The sequence below is a fragment of the Schistocerca gregaria genome, chromosome 2 (assembly GCF_023897955.1).
Source record: "Schistocerca gregaria isolate iqSchGreg1 chromosome 2, iqSchGreg1.2, whole genome shotgun sequence".
Taxonomy (NCBI): domain Eukaryota; kingdom Metazoa; phylum Arthropoda; class Insecta; order Orthoptera; family Acrididae; genus Schistocerca; species Schistocerca gregaria.
Window position 1 is genome coordinate 772,608,476 of NC_064921.1, and position 21,195 is coordinate 772,629,670.

General features: G+C 44.9%; 1 protein-coding gene across 2 annotated transcripts in view; it reads left to right on the top strand.

Moving 5' to 3' along the window:
• Window positions 1-19,812, top strand: part of LOC126335004 (uncharacterized) — a 69,879-nt gene extending 50,067 nt beyond the window's left edge. For both annotated transcript variants that reach the window (XM_049997832.1, XM_049997833.1), the window contains one exon: window positions 15,525-19,812. In XM_049997832.1, coding sequence (XP_049853789.1) covers window positions 15,525-18,986 — 3,462 coding nt within the window. In that variant the 3' untranslated portion in view covers window positions 18,987-19,812. The remainder of the gene's footprint in view (window positions 1-15,524) is intronic.
• Window positions 19,813-21,195: the final 1,383 nt, after the last annotated feature.

Genomic DNA, 21,195 nt, shown 5'->3' on the forward strand with positions numbered 1-21,195 from the left:
TTAACAATGATGTTGCTGTTGGCTGACTACATCACGTCTCCTATGGTCTGAGTATCCGCTGTCATCGGCTGGCAAAATAACGTGACAAGGGCTATGACTGCCTAACAAAAGCGCATCGAAATCTCTATTTCAATTATTCGGAAAGTAACATGCGGTGTTTCAAATTCCAAAGTATACTTTCATAATATGAAAGTACGCACATCAAAGATACTTCCAAAACATGTCTTTTTTTCTGAGTTTCGCTTTCTGAAGTGCCGGGAAATTCTACGCCCGTGTATAAAACCATAACCATTCAAGGGATTTATAAGTTTTGCAGTTCCGAGGGAAAATGTGCTATAACTTTACACGGAAAATGTGTGTTTTCACCCGAGAGAAAGTGTATCTTTAAACAGGAAATCCGGAAAAACTCGGGAATTTTTTTTCCTTGTCCGCGTATACAATACACCCTGCCTCTGCTGCTGCGAGAGCGCCGGCCATCTCGCACGAGTTAGCTGCTGGATTTCTACACCCGGGCTTCGTGCGAGTGTTTTAACCCAAAGGACTCACGCCGGTGAGGCCCTTGACTTGGAATTTCATGGGATCTGTGATAGTAGTCGAAGGCGCCACGACAGCTGTCAGCTACTTGAATATTTATGTATAAATTTAAGGGGATCACTGCTGCAGCGGGACATTACGCGGATTTAGCAGCGAAGAGGGAAAATGTGTACCGGACCGGGATTCGAACCCGGGATCTCGTGTTTAATAAGCAGGCGCGTTAACCACTCGTTATCGCAGCTGCGTGGACTATCTTGGCACGGCTTAAGGCCGATCCACACCTGGGTCCCTGATATACAGGGCGTTTCCAAAAAGGATTTTACAACTTTGTAAATTCGTATAAATTAAATCATAGTACCGCCAGAGGTGATTGTAGTGTCAATTTGTAGGGAAATACATCAAGTTTTGTCTCGCGTAGTTCGCTAGTGCTGAACAGCACAGTAAGAAGCGCTAGCGGCAGTTGCGTTAAAAATGGCTGCCTTCACTGGACCGAGCGTGCTAGCTGTGCGTTTTCGCTTGAAGAATCGAAGTCGGCGACAACAGTTCAGCGTAATTTCCGTACGAAGTACGCTAAAGATTGTCCTAACAGGCCTACAATTTCTGAGTGGCATAAATGTTTTGTAGAAATAGGTTTCTACATCTACATCTACATGACTACTCTGCAATTCACATTTAAGTGCTTGGCAGAGGGTTCATCGAACCACAATCATACTATCTCTCTGCTATTCCACTCCCGAACAGCGAGCGGGAAAAACGAACACCTAAACCTTTCTGTTCGAGCTCTGATTTCTCTTATTTTATTTTGATGATCATTCCTACCTATGTAGGTTGGGCTCAACAAAATATTTTCGCATTCGGAAGAGAAAGTTGGTGACTGAAATTTCGTAAAAAGGTCTCGCCGCGACGAAAAACGTCTATACTGTAATGACTTCCATCCCAACTCGTGTATCATATCTGCCACACTCTCTCCCCTATAACGTGATAATACAAAACGAGCTGCCCTTTTTTGCACCCTTTCGATGTCCTCCATCAATCCCACCTGGTAAGGATCCCACACCGCGCAGCAATATTCTAACAGAGGACGAACGAGTGTAGTGTAAGCTGTCTCTTCAGCGGACTTGTTGCATCTTCTAAGTGTCCTGCCAATGAAACGCAACCTTTGGCTCGCCTTCCCGACAATATTATCTATGTGGTCCTTCCAACTGAAGTTGTTCGTAATTTTAACACCCAGGTACTTAGTTGAATTGACAGCCTTGAGAATTGTACTATTTATCGAGTAATCGAATTCCAACGGATTTCTTTTCGAACTCATGTGGATCATCTCACACTTTTCGTTATTTAGCGTCAACTGCCACCTGACACACCATACAGCAATCTTTTCTAAATCGCTTTGCAACTGATACTGGTCTTCGGATGACCTTACTAGACGTAAGACATGGGAAATCCTCAGGTCGCCCAAGCACATCTGACGATGTCGTTGAGCGAGAGAGACAAGTTTTGTCAACAGCCCTACGAAATCGATCCGACGTGCATCTTGTGAACTGCATACAAGGTGCGTTCCATAAGTAATGCTACCAAATTCATAAAAAAATCATTTATTGAATATATTCGCACAAGTAATCAAAACTTTTCAAAATAGCACCCTCTTGCGCCGATACACTTCTGGAGGCGGTGTTTCCATGCCTTGAAGGCATCCTGGAATACATTTCCCGGAATGTCCTTCAGAGCTGATGTAACATGCGCCTGGATGCTTTCAATCGTGTCCAAATAATTTTCCATTCATGACTCCTTTTAACCGAGGAAACAAAACTCAGTGGGAGCCAGGCCAGGACTGTAAGGAGGCTGGGGAACCATTGGGGTCTCGATCCTGACCAGGAAGTCGTTGACAATGAAGGCGCTGTGACTCTACGCGTTGTCGTGGTGAACTTTCCACGTGTCTTTGATGTCGCTTTGGCAGTGCGAGGCTCTCCTTTTCAGTCTTTTGAGCACTTCCAAGTAGAAAGCTGAGTTCACTGTAGTCCTAGTAGGTACGAATTCGTGGTGGACAATGCGTCTGACGTCAAAGAAGACAATGAGCATGGTTTTTGATATTGGATTTGTTCATGCGTGCCTTCTTGGGATGGGGCGACGATGGGGTGTGCCACTCTGAACTCTGCCTTTTTGTCTCAGGGTCGTACTCAGAAATCCATGACTCATCACCAGTGATAACTGATTTTTAAAAATGATCATTTTCACACATTTCCAACATTTCTCGGCACCGAAGCACTCTCATGTGCATGTGTTCGTTGGTCAACTCTTTTGGGACTAGTTTGGCATACACTTTTCTCATGTTCAAGTCTTTGGTCAAAATGCGGAAAACGGTTGTTTTTGACATGTCTAGAGTTTGTGCTATCAATTGAACGCTCAGCCGTCTGTCAGAGCTCAAACAATCGCGCACACATGTCACATTTTCGACGACTCGTGCGGTTAATGGCCGTCCACTATGAGGTTCGTCGGTGATCTCCTCTCGGCCCTCCATGAACGACTTGTGCCATCGGAAAACTTGTGATTTGGACAAGCAATCAGTCCCAAAGGCATGCTGCCGTAATGGAAACGTTTTCGTGGCGGACAGCCCGAGTTTAACGCAAAATTTGATAGCGTACCGTTGCTCTACACAATGATCCATTGTGCCGTTTTACATAAACTCCAAACGGGGTTGACGGAAACTCACGTCCTGACTCTCCGGCAGCTCGCAGCCGAATGAGACAACGTTTTGTAGCTAACACCCCCTCCACTTAGCCCAGCCGGTTACAACCCGCTTTGGTGTACCGTTGCGTCAGAAAAAAAATGGTCGCATTACTTACGGAATGCACTCTGTATCTTACATGCGACGATTTGACGTTTCTTGAGAAACTGTTTGCGTTTGAAACTGTACAGATTGACGTTTGTACAAGCAATAAGACACTGATAAAATTGCTCTCAAGAACTTATTTGCAGATATGTTAAATCGATTACACGAGGATGAACATTTCGTGGACAAAATCATATTTTCTTACGAGCCGACTTTTCACTTTAAGCAAGGTTAACACGCATAACTGTAGGATTTCGAGCAGTGAAAATTCACATCAAACATTGCAAAATGTTAGTGATAGCTCCAAAAGTGAACTTATTTTTGTGCACTGAGGAGGAACAAAGTGTCCGGCCCCTTTTTCCCCGTGAGAGAACCTTCAATGAGATAGTGTACCTGGATATGTTACAATAATTTTTGATACCACAGATCGATGAGGATGACCAAGAACGAAATGTTTACTTCATGCAAGATGGTGCACTATTCCACTACCTGGCTGACCGCTTCCAGGTCAATGGATTGGCCGTGATGTGCCAATTACATGGCCCTCACGTTCCCGAGACCGGACACCACTCTTTTTTTTTCCAAGAATATTGTATTTGTACCTCCTGTGACGCCTTGTCTACCTGAACTTCGAGCAAGAGTTTACGCCGCCACTGAGTATGTTAACCTGCAGTGCTACAGCGAGTTTGGGAAGAAATTGACTTCCGATGAGATTTGTGCAGGATAAAACGCGCAAGCCACATACAACATCTTTAAGGTAAAAAAGCTTGATGCGTTTCCCTAAAAAGTAACACTAACCCCAGACATGAAACATGCCGTCGCAATCAGCTCCGCGTCCACAAACCATCGGCCCGTAATTTTAATGTAAGGGAATTGCGCGACGTGTGTATAGCTATCTGGTGGCACGTACCAAGACTTCGTTGAATCCCTGCCACACAGCACCGCAGTTGAATTGTTCAGAGTACGACCATCGAGCAACTAAACAGGTGGTCGTAATCACCGTATGTATCACTGTGCAAACCTCTATGAACTGCATGCAGCAGCAATAATGACTGTTTAAAAGCTTCTGTGCGCTCGCTAGTCCAGTCCAGTCTGGTCCAGCCTAGCCTTGGAGATCCCTAGCGGAGCGACGTGTAGCTGGCTGAAGAACATCTCTAGAGTCTTCACTAAACATATGTTGACACTTCGGATGGCGAGCACGAACCTAGTATAAATTACTTTTGTAGTAGTAACTCTTTCTGCGTTAGTCGTGACTACTTTAGGAAATTACTTTCATTAACTGTTGTAGAGCTCAATTTCTGTTTACCTTTGTAGTTGTAACACCCCATTTTTCTAAAGAAGTAAGACATTTGTGCACACTGTATTGTACGTGCATTGCGTTTTCTCTTAGAAACTATTGAGTGTCGGCAGACATTAATGCACACCTTCTGACAGCAATAATCTACCGTGTTAGTGTAATTTGTACAAGTGACGAAGTCGGTATATTACGAAATGCAGTCAGTGGATGAACGTATTGTTCAACCTTTAACCGCGCCATCTACAGGTACCACCGTCCATCATAGGTGCCTGAATCGCGTTAATTTGAGTGGCGCCATATACAGTTCGTGTGCAGCTTGAGATGCGAGCTTACAGCAACATGGAGGTAACCAAGGACAATTTCAGTATTATGAAAGGTTCGAAAAAACATACCAGAAAGTGAAAAAGAGCGGTTTGCTGAAATAATGAGAGTAGGTAACTACTATTGAATGAAAAAGGTACGTTGTCAAAAGAGGTAAAGATTGTGTTTGGGAAAAAATAGACTTTGAATACAAAACTGAAGCACGCACACACAAATCTCAAGAACAGCTTAAAGTAATTTTCACAGACATGAAAGCGAAAGCAAAGAGAATGAAAGCTAAATGTAATCGACAACAGTTCCAAATCTTCTGTGGAGTAGCTCAAACGAAGGTAGACAATGTAAACCGAATGGTTGTCGTGATCGCAAACGTTTCCGAGGCAATAACTGGAGTAATACCACCGTGAAACAACTGAAGATAATGTGGTAGTTACAAGCAACATCAGTGATAATTTCGCTGAAGGTGGCAGTGCAACTGCTGAAAGCGAAACCTTATCCCATAGACATGACCCTCGGCTTGCATGGTGTGAGCTTATCAGAAGATGCGCCCATGAGAAATCATGCGGTTGTAGTGAAGAGCAGGTAGTTGTAAAGAGCAGACAAGTTTCATTCGTTACAAATGCGTTTAATACGAGAGGAATATAATGACAAAGAGAAATAATGGAAGAAGAATATAACCTTTAAATGGAAGTTATGAATAAGTTCAAGAACGAAAAGGAGCATACTTCCGGTTCCAGTTCTTCAGGCAATGTCCTCGAGAAATTCAGGTTTCTGTAAATGAATATGAAATCTCCAAAAACATATAAAACAAAAAGACAGGGAGAAACATTAGTATAAAATTATACATAAATAAAGTGGGTCACATTTCTCTCCAGTAGTGAACATCCAGTGCCTTATCCATTTATTTAAGAAGGAAAATTATTTACCCTGTTATTCTTTACGCTTATTACTTTCTGTATTTTGTTTATATTATTCTGTACACTTATTATTTTAATGACAAATTAAGTGCAATTATAATTAAAATAAAAGTATAATAGACCTGACAGAATTTGTTTCTGGCTGAAATGGATACTGATCGATGTCATTCACCTCCACATCAGGGTGAAACACGTCTATAACTTCTATTCGAAAGTTGTGCAGAACTGCACTAGCCACAATAACATTTCACAATATTGTTTTGTTTATATGCATTGTTTTATGAGAATTTGGAAACGTTTCTTCCAAACACTGAAACTGGTAGCAATGTGGGGTCTGTTGTAGCTCCCTTCAGGTCCTGTGTGCTGTCGAAACACAAGAATCATCAGATGTTTGGAGAGAGCATATCCACTCTGTTCAACAGGCAACCCATCATGTTGTCCATTTTCAAACTCTGCAGCAACTCTACTGTTGTCCTAAATGCTTGCATTATGCCTGGAATCCTGCCAGCGGCTTACCACATTCAAAATCTTTATATTGGCTTCACAGATAACTTGTGTGGCGATAGAAAAGAAATTCTTGAGATTTCTGTATAGTTGTGCTCCAGAAAACCAAAGTATATGTACACAACGATGGCCACTGTGACATTCGGGAATTCACCAATTCGATAAATACCTTTCGTTCCTTGATATATATGGTGGCTTTAAGCCAATTAATTTATCATACAGTTAAAAGCTCTTCTAGAAGTAGTATGATGAACATTAGATCCTCTGGTACGATTGTTAAAGTACCAGTGGGAAAGATTCGCGTTGCACAAAGAAGTTCCAGACTAGGAGACAGAGGACGATTACAAATTACGCTGCCGAAAAGATTCTTTACGAAGCTCAAACTGCTCCTTGAAACCAGTCTCGCGATACATCGCAAATGGATCTCTTCTCCCCATTGAAATCCTCATTCTTGGAATGTCTACCTCTTCACCATCTCCATACATATAATCCAGAGAATTCGATATTTAACACTTAGAAACGAATTCCTAAATTACTGACGTCGTGGCCTTCTACATCTACATGGATACTCTGTAAATCACATTTAACTGCCTGGCAGAAGGTTTATCGAACCACCTTCACAGTTCTCTATTATTCCAGACTCGTAAAGCACGCGGAAAGAACGAACACCTATATCATTCCGTACGAGCTCTGATTTCCCATATTTTATCGTGGTGATCGTTTCTCCCTATGTAGGTCGGCGTCAACAAAATATTTTCGCATTCGGAGGAGAAAGTTGGTGGTTGGAATTTCGTAAGAAGATTCTGTCGCAACGAAAACTGCTTTCTTTTAATGGTGTCCAGCCCAAATCCTGAATCATTTCAGTTACTCTCTCTCCCATATTTCGCGATAATACAAAACGTGCTGCCCTTCTTTGAACTTTTTCGATGTACTCCGTCAGTCCTATCTGGTAAGGGTCCCACAGCGCGCAGCAGCTGAGGACGGACAAGTCTCCTTATTAGATCTGTTACATTTTGTAAGTGTCCTTCCAATGAAACGCAGTCTTTGCTTGGCCTTCCCCACAACATTTTCTGTGTGTTCCTTCCAATTCAAGTTGTTCGTAATTGTAATTCTTAGGTATTTAGTTGAATTTACTGCCTTTAGATTGGACTGATTTATCGTGTAACCAAAGTTCAACGAATTCCTTTTAGCACCCATGTGGACGACCTCACATTTTTCGTTATTTAGGGTCAACTGCCAATTTTCGCACCATTCAAACATCTTTTCTAAAACGTTTTGCAATTTGTTTTGATCTTCTGATGACTTTATTACTCGATAAACGACAGCGTCATCTGCAAACAACCTAAGGCGGCTCCTCAGATTGTCTCACAAATCGTTGATATAGATAAGGAACAGCAAAGGGCCTATAACTCTCCTTGGTGGTGCCCTCTACCAGTTATGGAGTTAATAAATTAACTTCGCGAGTAAATGAAAAATTTACTCCTATGGTAATTTACTCCAATAGTTCAGCCCTCTCAATTGTAAGTTGCCGATTTCCTTAGTACTTCCTTTTCACTTACCCGTGGTTCGTGCTTGCCACTCTTAGTAAGTAGGCTTTCGGGGTGCAACTGGTTTGTAGATGGTGGTGCAAAAAGAATGCCTTAATTTCAAGCTACTGTGATTAGATTTATTTTTATCACATGTCAGAAGTATTTACATCAGTACAATCTGTTCCATGTGAGAATTCCAGTTTTTTAAAGATAACATTGGAAACCAGGCGCCCTTTTTCGTGCACACATTAAAAGTCCGTTTTTAGCATACCTGTTTACTCTTGTGTCACAGGACACTTTGACAATTTCGTGTCGTATTGCAACATTCAGATCGGTAACAACAAGGTTTGCGGCAATAAATTTTACATTTTAAATGACCCAGCAAGAGGAAGTCCCAAACCGACATGTCTGGCGAGCGTGCAGCACAGTGGAGATAGCCGAAACGTAAGAGCAAGTGTTGAGCAATCGTTTCTCGAACAACTGCCCTGGATGCATTACCGGTGTGAGCTGTGGCTCCCATCTTGTTCGAACCACATTTCTGCCGTTTATTATTATTGTTATTATTATTATATGCAACGATACCCACTTTGCAAACTCGACATGCACGGACGCCTTAGTGATTTATGGTGCAATTCGTTTTGTGTGTTTGCTGCACAATAGCAGCAGTTTTACTTATTTACAAAACCGCGCAAGTAAAACAGAGAGACATCGCTCATCATTAACAAAACGTAATCAGCATCAAGAACATCAGGGATTCTGTCACCGAAAAGTCTTCGTTCGTTATAATAATGTTCATGAAATTCCTGTACGATTATTTATTTCTTTACTGTGTGGCTTCAATTATATTTTAAAAGTACATACGGTGAAGTCGATATAAGATAAAATGGTACGGATCAGTACAAGCAGATACATCTGTTGATCGATGTATACAGATGTGTTGCTGATAAAGATACTGGAGAACCGGTAGTAAATAAAAGGAACTTGAGAGCTCCATTTTTCGTCATAGTTGGATATCCAAAGACTCCAGCCGGTTAATTGTTGGAGGTGTTGCATCTACAAAGTCTTTCAGGTACCCATCAATTTTCTTACTGGGCTGTCGTGGACAGTGTGTGACAGTGTGTTCCCACGTCCCGCAGTCGCATTGGCCATCATCGGAAATTTCCCACTTTTGTAGCGTTGTTTCGTCACGGCGTTGCCAGGTCAGATACTGTTGAGGGGTCGCCATATTTTTCTTGGTTGGTTCGCACCTGGGAGTTGGATGGTCGCATCTATGTTGCCTAGTAGTCTTAATGACCCTGGAGGGATGTCCACTGTTTTCTCCATTCATCTCTTAAATTGTGGATCATTTTGAGTTTCTTCCGTTCATGTGTTACTGCTTGTTGTCGTCTTCGGGGATTTGGTGGGCCAGAATTGGCTAGTATTGACAGCCGTGGCGTTGGTGTGGATTTACGAGTCCTTTCACGATACTCATCTCATCATTTACAGGGTGATGATTATTAACCCATATGAAAAAAAAAACGTATAACGGCGTGCACACACTTAATTCAACATATAAACGTCACTATAGATATTCGGATTTAGGTTGTGACATGTTCGATATGCCTGCCGTCATTGGCGATGATCTGTCGCAGATGAATAGCGAAATTCTGCATGACCCGCTGAAGTATCGGAACATCGATGCCGTCGAGGACCTCCTGAATGGCTGTTTTCAGCTCAGCAGTGGTTTTGGGGTAATTGCTGCACACCTTGCCTTTAATATAGCTCCACAAAAAGGAGTCGCATGTGTTCAGATACGGAGAATATGGCGGCAATCGGGGCCCTTGCCACCGGCCTCTGGGTACCCCCGAGCCAGAGTTCGCTCCCCAAAGTGCTCCTCCAGGACATCAAACACTCTCCTGCTTCGATACGGTCGAGCTCCGTCTTGCATAAACCTCATCTTATCGAAATCAGGCTAACTTTGGATAATGGCGATGAAATCATCTCCAAAACGTTCACATACCATTCAGTAGTGACTGTGCCATCAAGGAATGTCCCATCGATTATTCCGTGACTGGACATTGCACACCACACGGTCACCTGTTGAGGGTCAGAAGACTTCTCGGTAGCGAAATGCCGATTCTCAGTGCCCCAAATGCGCAAATTTGGCTTATTGACGAACCCATCCAAATGAACGTGGGCTTCGTCGCTAAACCAAACCATATTCAGATTAAAGCCCTGTTTGTCAATTCTGTGGTCAATAGTATGGTTGACGGGTTTGACTTTCGTATGGGAAGAGATGCAGGTTCTCTGTTCCGCGACATTTTGAGGTGCTAATGGTCGACAGCAACAAGGCGCTTGCGTATGCGCATACTATTTCCCATCCTGCACCGCGGCCAAACTTGCAGTTTGAACGCCCTAACGTAAACCGTTCAGAAGTTACGACTATTTAATTTCCTATAGTTCAGTAGCAGTCACCCTTTAGATGGAAGTCTATTTTGTTGACATGACATCATCTTCTCCAAACAGGAAAACGTTTTCGGCGACAGGTTACACAAGTGCTTGTGCTGTAGTTCTTAACAAGTTTGCATTAGATCCTCAGCTAGTACCAACGAGGTTCCCTAAGATACTATTTCTCGATTTTAGCTTCTGTCCTGTTAGTTCTAGGTTTTTCCTACATGTCGAGGCTCTGTTGAGAGCCACACCCAGATATGTAGTGTGTCGACAATGTCGTAATTTTTTTGTTTTCGGAGATTACGCTCAATTCTCTGTTTGCCAGTCAGTTGGCTTGGTGGAATGAGCTGGGTTTGTTTTATTAGGGTTCGGGCAAAGCCTCCGCTTTTTGTAATGCTGATCGAGCTTCTTTGGCTCGATAGTGAGTGTCTGTTTACATTCTTGGAATATGTTGTTTTGAGTTGCAATTGCTAGGTCGTCGACGTAGCTAAGCTTTACAGCATCAGTGGTGTCTATGTCGCTGACGTAAAATTTAAATAAAAGCGGAACCCTGTGGGACACCAGTCATGTATAGGATTTACTTGTTATGTCTCCAATGTTAATTTAAAAGAACGGTTTTAAGCATGTTTTCCGCTAGTTTTGTGATCTTTGAGCTGGACACGGTTTGATTTAGCGTATACATTGATCTGTCCAGCCACAAGGTGTCTACGATGCTATGTGGTCAATAAATGCAACTGAGGATTCTTCTCTCTCTCTCTCTCTCTCTCTCTCTCTCTCTCTCTCTCTCTCTCTCTCTCTCTCTCTCTCTCGCTCGCTCTTTTGAAGCCTGCTTCTACAAGTGGCGTTAGGTCGGGATCTTGCTCTCAGCAGCCTCGATTAGCACGAGATCATGCTTGATGTAGGGGAGGAGGGTTGTGGCAGAAATTATTGAACATATTCGATTACACTGAAACCTTTTCAGTAGCATTACAACAAATGCTTAGTAGTGCCATTGGACAATAGGTCACTGGATCTTCTTTAGATTTTCCTGGCTTGGAATTAGTAGTTTTTGCAGTTTTAAACTGCGGAGGAATTTTTCCGCTGTCCAGTATTGCATTGTAAAATTGTAGTAGCCACTGTCGTGCTTTCTTTCCGAGTTGTTTAATGGTCTCTAGAAATATACCATCCAGTCCAGAAGCTTTCCTGTTTCTAAGGGATTTCGTTTATGGGTTTCTGCGGAGTAGTGTTGTCGAAGTTGTTGCGAGGCTTTTGGAATATCAGTTTTCCCGTCGCAGCCTCAACAATAGCTAAACACAGCACGTGTGGAGCATTGTTTGGGTACACAGAAAGCCAATTGCGGTACCGTGTGCGACTGCGCTGTGCCTTAATCATCGCTTTCCCAGCAGCTTTATCGTCTTCCAGAACTTGGCCATACGGCCATCTCAACACCGGAAATTATCTACAGTTTGTTCTGATAATTGAGATTGTAAATAAGTGTAGCCGACCCAGTTTTTCAACATCCAACATAGTCTCCGCTCAGTGCGACGGCCTTCCGCCACCTCTCTGGGAGGGCCTGTATGCCCGCGTAGTACCACTATTGGTCGACATCAGAGGAAACGCCTTGCTGCAACAATAATCCCCCCCCCCCATCGTCCACGTACAGTTTCCTGCGGAGTGCATCCTTCAGTGGGCAAAATAGTTGGAAGTGGAAGATGCAACATCCGGGCTTAAGATGGATTAGGAAGAACAGTCCAATGAAGTTTTGTGAGCTGTTGTCGGGTGCTCAGATTTGGGTGAGGCCTTGCGTTGACATGAAGAAGTAGTTCGTTTGGATTTTTATGGTTACGAACACATTGCAGGAGTCACAGCTGTGAGCGGCCGACCAGCACGTGGGAGATAGGATAGGTTTGCGCGACCGTGTTGCGATGATGACAGACGCTTCGCTCAACGACTCGCCGTGCGTTTCTCAGGACATTTCGCAAGCGTCTTTGAGTATCTGCGATGCTGTGGTTTTTCTTCAAAAGAAATTAAGACTGCTCTGCTGAAAGCACCTCCGTCACAGACGGCATTTTGAAAGCTACATATGACACCGCCACGTATCGGAACTTAATGAAACTAAAGGGGCTGAAGCGGTCCACAATTCTCCACAACATTTTTTTTTTTAAATCGGAACTGGCCGAGAAAAAAAGTGTTGCATTGGTTATCGAATGCTTCTCGTATATTTAACACGAGAACGCTAGTGCCACGTCCAGAAATTCAAACTCGAAATGAGGCTAATCCTGTGGTTACAATACTCCTTCACATATTTAGAGCTGGCGTGGCCTGTCGGGAGCCAGCGACTGATGCTCTTAAACAGTTAACAACTCGTCACAATTCTTTAACAGAACTCATTTGTAAATGATTCGAACTTAGAGAGGGATGGATGTATACCTATACCACAGGAAGCATCGGCATAAGATATTCTCGATTTGGGTTCGTGGGACGAAGGTATAGACTTATAGGGAACTACCAATATTACACTCGTAAGTTGTGTTTCAGAGGATTTCTTAAATTTAGGTTCACTCTACAATTTTCGACATGTACCTGACGACTGGATGTACACTGAATGGGTAGCAGTATTTCTCTTACCGAAACTACGCAAGAAATTTAGTACGCTGTAACATACAGCTTGGCAAAAAGCTAAGCTTTTCCTGAGCCAAATCTGCTAAAAAATATTATAATATTGGTGACTTCTTATCTGAAGTAACACTGTAGTATCATTTTTGTACGAGAGCACAAGTATCAATAAGTCTATCAATCACTGTTATTATTGGTAAACCTACAGTTTTTTTCCAGTTATGACAAATGCTGTATTAGTTCTTGTTTATCCTGATTGTGCATGCACAATTCAACTATGCTTCACTGCTCCAGGAAGAGTAAAACTTTGGTTGTATTCTGTAGTGAGTGAAAAACAGGTTATGTGAGTTATTAATGCTAAATGTCCACAGAGGAAAAGTAATTGAGCGATTGTCATTCGCATTCAAACTCGATGAAGCGTAACATTACATTTTCTGTAGTTTCATATAACGTGTGTTCATTGGAGTTGCACACTGAATAGAAGGCAAATGACATCTCTGCATTTACTAAACATCTGATTCCATGTCTCATATCACATCATCTTTTGTTTTTCCTAACGTTTCGGGAAGTGAAAATTTTATGCTACCCCCGACGAGTCACATCATCTTCATCGTAATTCATCGCTACATGCTTTATTAATACTGCACTCACGTTCACCGACCAACTACAGTGAAACTGTTTGAACGTTGCGACTGGCAGCAGTTGCAACATGACGCGATAGTCACGAAGATTACAAACTACATGTACCGAGCAGTACTAGGAAGCAAAACAACACTGTACCACTTGCTTATATTAAATCTCTTGATTTCATTGTTTTCCTTATAAAAATTGTTTACAAAGCTTGATTTCACAATATTTTGTAAAAGGATGATTTCTCATTAAAAGTTTGTTTCACAAGTTTTCAGAAATCGAAACTTGTGATTTTTATGCCTGGGGTGGGCAACTATAATTAGAAATTAAGCACTGGTCACAGTTTCTATCCTGTTCATTATAAATTAAGCGCTGGCCACAACTTCTATCCTGTTCACTGTTGTCATATCGCTCTGTTAAGTCAGTTGCGTTGTGAAAGTGAGCAGAAAAGTGAGAATTCTGTTACTCGTCTGCCAGCACAGTACTACACGTTAACGGCCAACGTGCGAATGTATACAGCACGAATGTATACAGCACGGAACGCCCAGCTGATACTGCTGCAGAAAACGTGAACCGACAACATTGCCGCTTCACATGCTGGAGAGCAAGTCACTTTTTCTTCGGTGTATCACAATCACGGTTCGATGTAGTGTGGTGTGTCATGGTTTCCTCAGCCCACCCGGCTGTACGGGTGAGGGATGGCGCTTCTCGGTTATAAATTATGAATCCCTTTGGAAGTCAGATCTGGAAGCTAGAGATATCTGGAGAGATTGAATAAGAGTCTCTGACCGTTGTTTCCACCAACCTGTTGTCTTCCAAAGTTGTGTCCCCAGCGCAGGAGACAGCTCGTCGGTCGTGGGATCTTCGTCGGCGGAGGCTGTAACGCTGTAAGTTCGAACCTGTGACTGTGCTTCTTGCGGGATGTCACTTGTCCAGATTAGTCTCTGTATCTACAGAGGGCAATGATGGTAGGTGACACTTCTCATTATTATTCAAACATTTACACATTCTTTTACAACACTCGACATAGCTTTCTTAATTTTATGCTAACTTTTCCATCCAACTTCCAAAGTATAATACACATGTCCGGCTCTCTGGTACGCACTAGACAGAGTATTACATATTCACAACTAAGTTACACCCGATATAGAGTACGTGTCCGGCTCTGAAGAACACCGGCAAGAGAGTGACTATTACATGTTCACATCAAAGTAACGCACGGCACTGAGATACGTGTCGGACCCTCCAGAACACCCGGAACAGAGTGACTAGCGCAGCCAAAGTACTTCGTCTCTCAGGCACACCAAAGCGACCCGAAGGTGTCTGAAGCACTTTCGTTACAATATCGTTTCTCTTATGTTTGTCAAAACTAGTGAAATTTAATAAAAAGAAACGATGGACTCATAGTGACCATGAGAGATTGTCGTACTAAAAACTGGGTTAAATACAATGAAAGGTATAGAATAGTTAATTAAAGGAGTTAGGCGTTTTGGCGCCTAGTACCCAAACGTGCCGACCAATCAGAAGTAAGTTCAGTACAATTAGGCAGACTCTCCCATGGGCTTGTACGTACTGTACCATCTGTCGCTTGTACCTCACTCCACTTTTGTACCATATGCTACTTCACGTGTATCAAGCTGCATCAATGCGACCTTCTAGCGAAATAAAATACTGGCGGCCACACGGTGTTTTTCATGTTTACAAACATTACCAGAAGAGAAAGAAATGGTAAGTGACGAATAAAAATTCTAGGACTGAATGGGGACTGAAGCCCAGACCTGTGGATCTGTAACCTGGCACTGAGGCAGTGAGTGGGGGCCATGAATACCACGATGTCTGAAATAGTCGTCGTCGTTATATTCATCATCAACATCCTTAACCAGTATGTGTACCGATTTACTGAAGAAGAATGAAAGCAATTCCTTCTTTCTGTTCGGCAGGCACTTGCGGGTACGGCTCTGCACTGCGCCGTCTCAAATAGCCACAAGGACGCGCAGGGTCCTTTGGAGACGATAGACATCAAAGAAGAGCCTATAGACGACGACGACGATGAGGCGGCGGTAGAGGGCGTGGGCGACGAGCAATTCGAGGATGCCGAAGTGGAAATAGAGGTGGTGGCCGTGGCACAGGACAGGACGCCAGAGGGCACCACGGCGACGGAGCAGCAGCAACAGCAGCAGAAGGAAAAGGGCAGGGGGGAGGAGGTGGTCTCTGGGAACGGTAGCTGCCTGCAGCTGACTCCGCCGCGGTCGCCGTCTGTCGCGTCTGAAGCGACATCGGAGTCGGGCAGCTCGACAGAAAGAAACTCGCCCGAGCAGCAGCAGCAGGAGGGGGAGGAAATGGCGGAGGGTCGCTGCTCCGACCTCAGTAGGGAGGGCGGCGGCAGCATCTGCAGGTACTGCGCCAAGTGGCACCCCGACCCACAAACCTGCCAGGAGCACGAGCGCAGCTGCCCACGCCGGAGCAGCGCAGACGACGACCATCATCATCAGCAGCAGCAGCAGCAGCAGCAGGAGGAGGAGGCGGCGGCGGTGCCGCGGCGGCCGCCGCCGCCGCCGGGCAAGTACTCAAACAGGTGCCGCTTCTGCACCAAGTGGTTCCAGAAGACGAGCGTCTGCCGCGTCCATGAGAGGGAGTGTGGCCCGCAGCACGGCTACGCGGCGCCTGAGCTGGTTAGCGGCCGCGGCTCCGGCAAACGCTGCCGCTCATGCTCGGCGCTCTTCCTGTCTAAAGCTGGCCGCAGCATCCACGAGTACCACTGCTTCCGCCGCGAGCGCCAGATCCAGAGCGGCGTGCTGCCGCCGATCGCGCCCGGTGCCGCAGAACCGCAGTCCCAGAGCGCAGCGCTGCGCGGACTGCCGCCGACGCCCAAGTACTGCAACCAGTGCCGCTTCTGCCGCAGGTACTTCCCGCGTGTGTCGTTGCGCCGCATCCACGAGGCCCAGTGCGGCCCCCGTTTCGGCTACCGGCCGCCGCCGCCGACGACGACGACGACGACGACGACGACGCCACAGACGCTCCCCAGCCCTCCCTGTGAGGGCGCCGGCGAGAGGCATTGCTCCTACTGTGGCAAGCGGTTCAAGACGTTGGCGGGTCGCAATGGGCACGAGTACTATTGCCGGCGCCGCTCCCTCCCGACGCGTCACAACCTGGCCGCCAATCAGTGCCGCTACTGCCACGCGCGCTACCTCTCGCGGTCGCAGCGCCTCTCCCACGAACTCTCGTGCGCCGAGGCCTCCGGATGGCTGGATGGGCCGAAGGCGGACGCTGCGTTGCAGGCAGGTGGGAGGGATGTTGTCAAGTGCCGCTACTGCGGCAAGGGCCACCTCAAGTGGCGGTCGCTGCTCACGCACGAGTTCCACTGCCGACGTAAGGCGCCGCCGCGTGTCGAGGCGGACTCGCAGGTGGCTGCGGATGCGGACTCGCAGGTGGCTGCGGAGGCGGGCTCGCTGGTGGTTGCGGAAGCGGACATGCAGGATGCTACGGAGGCGGCTGTGGAGGTGGTGGAGCCATCAGCACCGGAGGTGGCGAAGGCACCAGCACCACCTGGTGATACAGTCAGCTGTGGTGACAACGAAAAGGACGAGAGTGTCAGTCCTTCAGGCAGCACTGCGCCTGGAGACAAGAGGCAGGGCCCACTCAATCGTTGCAGTCGTTGCCATAAGTGGTGTAAGACAAAGCACGGCCGGAAGGTGCACGAGGCATATTGCTCGCGCAATTTTCATATGACTATTGCAGGAAGGTGGTACAAGTGTTCGTATTGCTCTCGAGTCTTCCTCAGACGTTGTTCTTGTGTCATGCACGAGCGTCACTGTCCCCAGGCGACAGACCGTACGTGCGACTCTGGTACAGTCGGTCATGCAGCTGTGTCTGTTGTGCCAGAAAGACGAGAGCAGCAGTTAGAATCGACTGCCTGTGACGGTGCACAGTTACATGGTGGATCGACGGACGAACAGGAAGTAATACTTACAGGGCTGTCACAGTCAGAACGGAAGAGGAAGAATGTGGACAGTCCGTCGTGTCTACCGTCGGCTGCTAATGCCAAAGAAATGGACGTCTGCATGTGCCGGTATTGCGACAAGACCTTCAAGTACCGCGAGTGCCTGCGTACCCATGAAGTGAAATGCGGTGCAATTGCTGCCTACCAGTATAGCACCCCGCACCACCGTTCACCCACCTTCTTCACGTGTCCTCTCTGCCGCAAGGCCTTCAAGTTCCGCAGAAAGCTCCACAATCACTGGAAAGTCTGCAGGGCACGCACTTCTGTCGTAGCTGAAGCGGCTGAACTGAACGGGGAAGAGAAATCGACACGGGCCGTACCTGAGCAACTAGATGGAAGTGGGGGAAGCGGAGGAGTAATGGCGCCATTTGGCACAGAGTCGTCTCCGGGTGAAGACCGTGTGGAGTGGCGCGGCTGGCCCAGCGGCTACTCCCAGACAGTTTTGGACTCCCTTACCGACGACGACAATGTCACCAGTGTGGCAGACTCGTCCGGGCTCAGCTGCAAGCTCTGCCACAAGGATTTCTGCTCAAGGGTGCTGCTAGAGCTTCACACACTAAACGAATGTGTCTACCAGCGCATCCGCAATGACCACGCCTATGCCCAGTGTGAGTCACCCAGTGTCGACGAGTCCACACTGATGCGCATGGCCAGAGTCGAGCTGCAGCGGCTGCTGCTCTGCTCGTGCTGCGGCCGTATCTTCGGTGATCGGCAGGAACTGTCAGACCACGAGCTGGCCGAGAGGCAGAGGCAGGGTCAGACCTCAACAGAGGCTCAAGATCAGTCTTCAGGAGACCTCGAGGCCACCCACGTGCAGAAGAGGATAAAACTCACAGAGGCGACGCGCGAGTTGGGTCTACATCTGCAAGGTAGAGGACAGCAAGAACACAACTGTAGGGTGGAGCAGCTGATGGCAAATTATCAGGCAGTTCCAGCAACTGATAAACTGGAGGATGCAGACAGCAAGCGAGAATCAAATAAAAACTGTCTTCTGCAGGAAATTCTTCTGGATGGTGATTGCCAGCAATTCCTACAGAAACTCACTTCTGAAGAAAAGATGAAACAGGTCTATTCAGAGGATAGCGATCAGAAGCTGGAGATAAAAAAAGAAGAAATTGATTTCCAGCACCTGGAAAGGCAGCATTTGGAGAGTGTGAATGGTGAACGAGGATTGAGTAACAAATCAGTGTTTCAGATACTGGTCAAAAATAATAGTGATTGTAAGGAAGAACATCTTAAAGATGACCCCGGTAAAAAGGTTCCTTCCACCAGCAGTGGACTAGAACAGGGGAGCCAAAGAGTAATTGTTCATCCGCAGCATCAGGAATGTATCTCGGATGATGACAAATGGCAGTTGCAGAACAAAATGCCAAATCTGGCTCATTTGCTGCAACAACAGTGACCGGAGGGTCCAAACAATAGGCAGAATGACCAGAAGTGCAGTGAAGAGCATGGCAGGGAGGAAACAGCACACAGGAAGCAGTGACCAAAGATTACCAGGAGCTGCAATACCATCCACTGTTACACGGACAAGGAGGCAATCTTCCGTAGGGTTTGTGTAATGGTCAGGACTGTTAGGCACAGAATGGAAGTGCAGCCACTGTTCCTTATATTTTGCCATCATAAGCCACTTCTGCTTCAGTATTATCGAAGGCTGTTATACGGGTGGTGTAAGTGCAGATCCAGTGGTAGAAAAATCTCTTCTACCCCATGCCGTCTCACCCTTGTGTGGACATATTGGATTTGAAGGGGTACTAGCTACCTGGACCTGTCGTCTTGGCCTTGCGTTTTTTGCTCATTTGTATGTCATGATTCCTGACAAGCACCAGCAGAGGAAGGACCTAAACTTGTGTCCTGTTCAATTGTCAACTGCACAGCTTTTCAACTAGTCAACAGCTAATGCTTTGTCCTAACATTTGTGTCGATTTTGGAAAGCAGTCACTCATCTTACACTCTCTCTGGATTCTTTTTATTTTTAATTTGTTGATATACTGGGCTGAAAATGGCTGTGAAAGAATGTATTTTTTTCCCTAGTTCACAGACATGCAGGAATGTCACTATAATTATCTGAAAAGTGTGTGTGTTTGTCAATTGTTGATGTATGGAAAGGATGATGATCCATGAAATATTGTCCATATCCCTGTTTTGTTCTGTAATGTATGTAGAAATACCATAATTTTTGTAACACTTTTTTTGAAATCATATAATAAATGATTCAAGTTTTTTTATATGGCCTCTTACACGTGGAGAAATATGTACAGAGTGAATCTCTGGTTATAGGATGAATGGAACACTAATTTCTTTATAAGAGTTAAAAAACTATATGCTATATTGTAATAGTGTATCTTACCTTTATTGCGTATTTTAATGTTGAACCTACTTCTGTTAATTGATAAGGGACAATGTAGTGTTCTATATTGACAAGTGGCTCCTTCACACTGCACTAGCCCAGAGAACAGAAAAAAAGTAAGTAAACAAGACTTTTTATTAAAAATTTAAAAATGGGTGGTTGGGGTCACATGGGCCTCTCTTGTCCAAATTTGGATCTACCTTCAACCATTTTGTGGATATTGTTTTTATGAACTATTTGTAAGGCTCCTCATTTCATCCAGTATGGGAATGTGTTGCCAGTGTGGGTAATTGGGCATGAGCTAGGCAAATACAGTGGAGTTCCAATCTCAGATTACAGAAAGATTTGTGTGTGGACAGACTGAAAATGCATATAGCAGGAACAGTGGGAACATGGCTGAAGATATTTTTGTTGATTTCTGTTATCTTTTGCCATTTTGTGTATTTTGAGCATATGACTAAAGAAAGTTTGATAACCCAGATAAAAAGCCTAGCCAAAAACTTTTGGACCTACATTCCATTTTAACATCCTTGTCAAAAAAGTCTTGTCAGTATCGCATTTGTAACCATGTCTTCTTTTTTTTTTCCAGTGAGATAAAATCTCGTACGATGTGATGAGTCAAAAAGTATCCACATCATTTACTATTTTTCCATAACACTGTAATTAAATCCATTGCATCTGCTCATTTCTATGATTCTGCCCCCTTACAATTCCAGTCATACCCTTATTCTGCAAGCCACTGTGAATTGAATGACACATAGCCCTTCCTATTGTAAGACATATCACAGTTCCTTCCCTTTCCATTTGTATACGGTGCATGGAAAGAATGACTGCTTAAATACTATGTGCATGTAGTAATTAGCCTTGTCTTTGCATTTACCATGGCTGCAGTATGTAATAGCTATAGTATATTTGTAGATTCCTCATATAATATTAGGTCTTAAAATTTTGTTGAGAGTCTTTCTGGATTTCTGATTCTTAAGTGTGCTGCAATTTTAACTGTTTCAGTATACTAAATCCCACTGGTGTGTTGCTGCTAGCTGTGCATGTTGTCAATACATTGAACCTGGATCCTCTAGATACACCTAAGAACCAATATGTCTTGATTCCAATTGCTCCGAATAAATTCCTCTGCTCCAGCTTCGTGATCACTTCCTGACATGCCTCACAGAAGTCTAGCTGATGAGATAGGCAAAAGCACATTACACTCTCTAGTGTAACTATACATGAATTTAAAGGACTGAGTTACCAGTTGACAGTC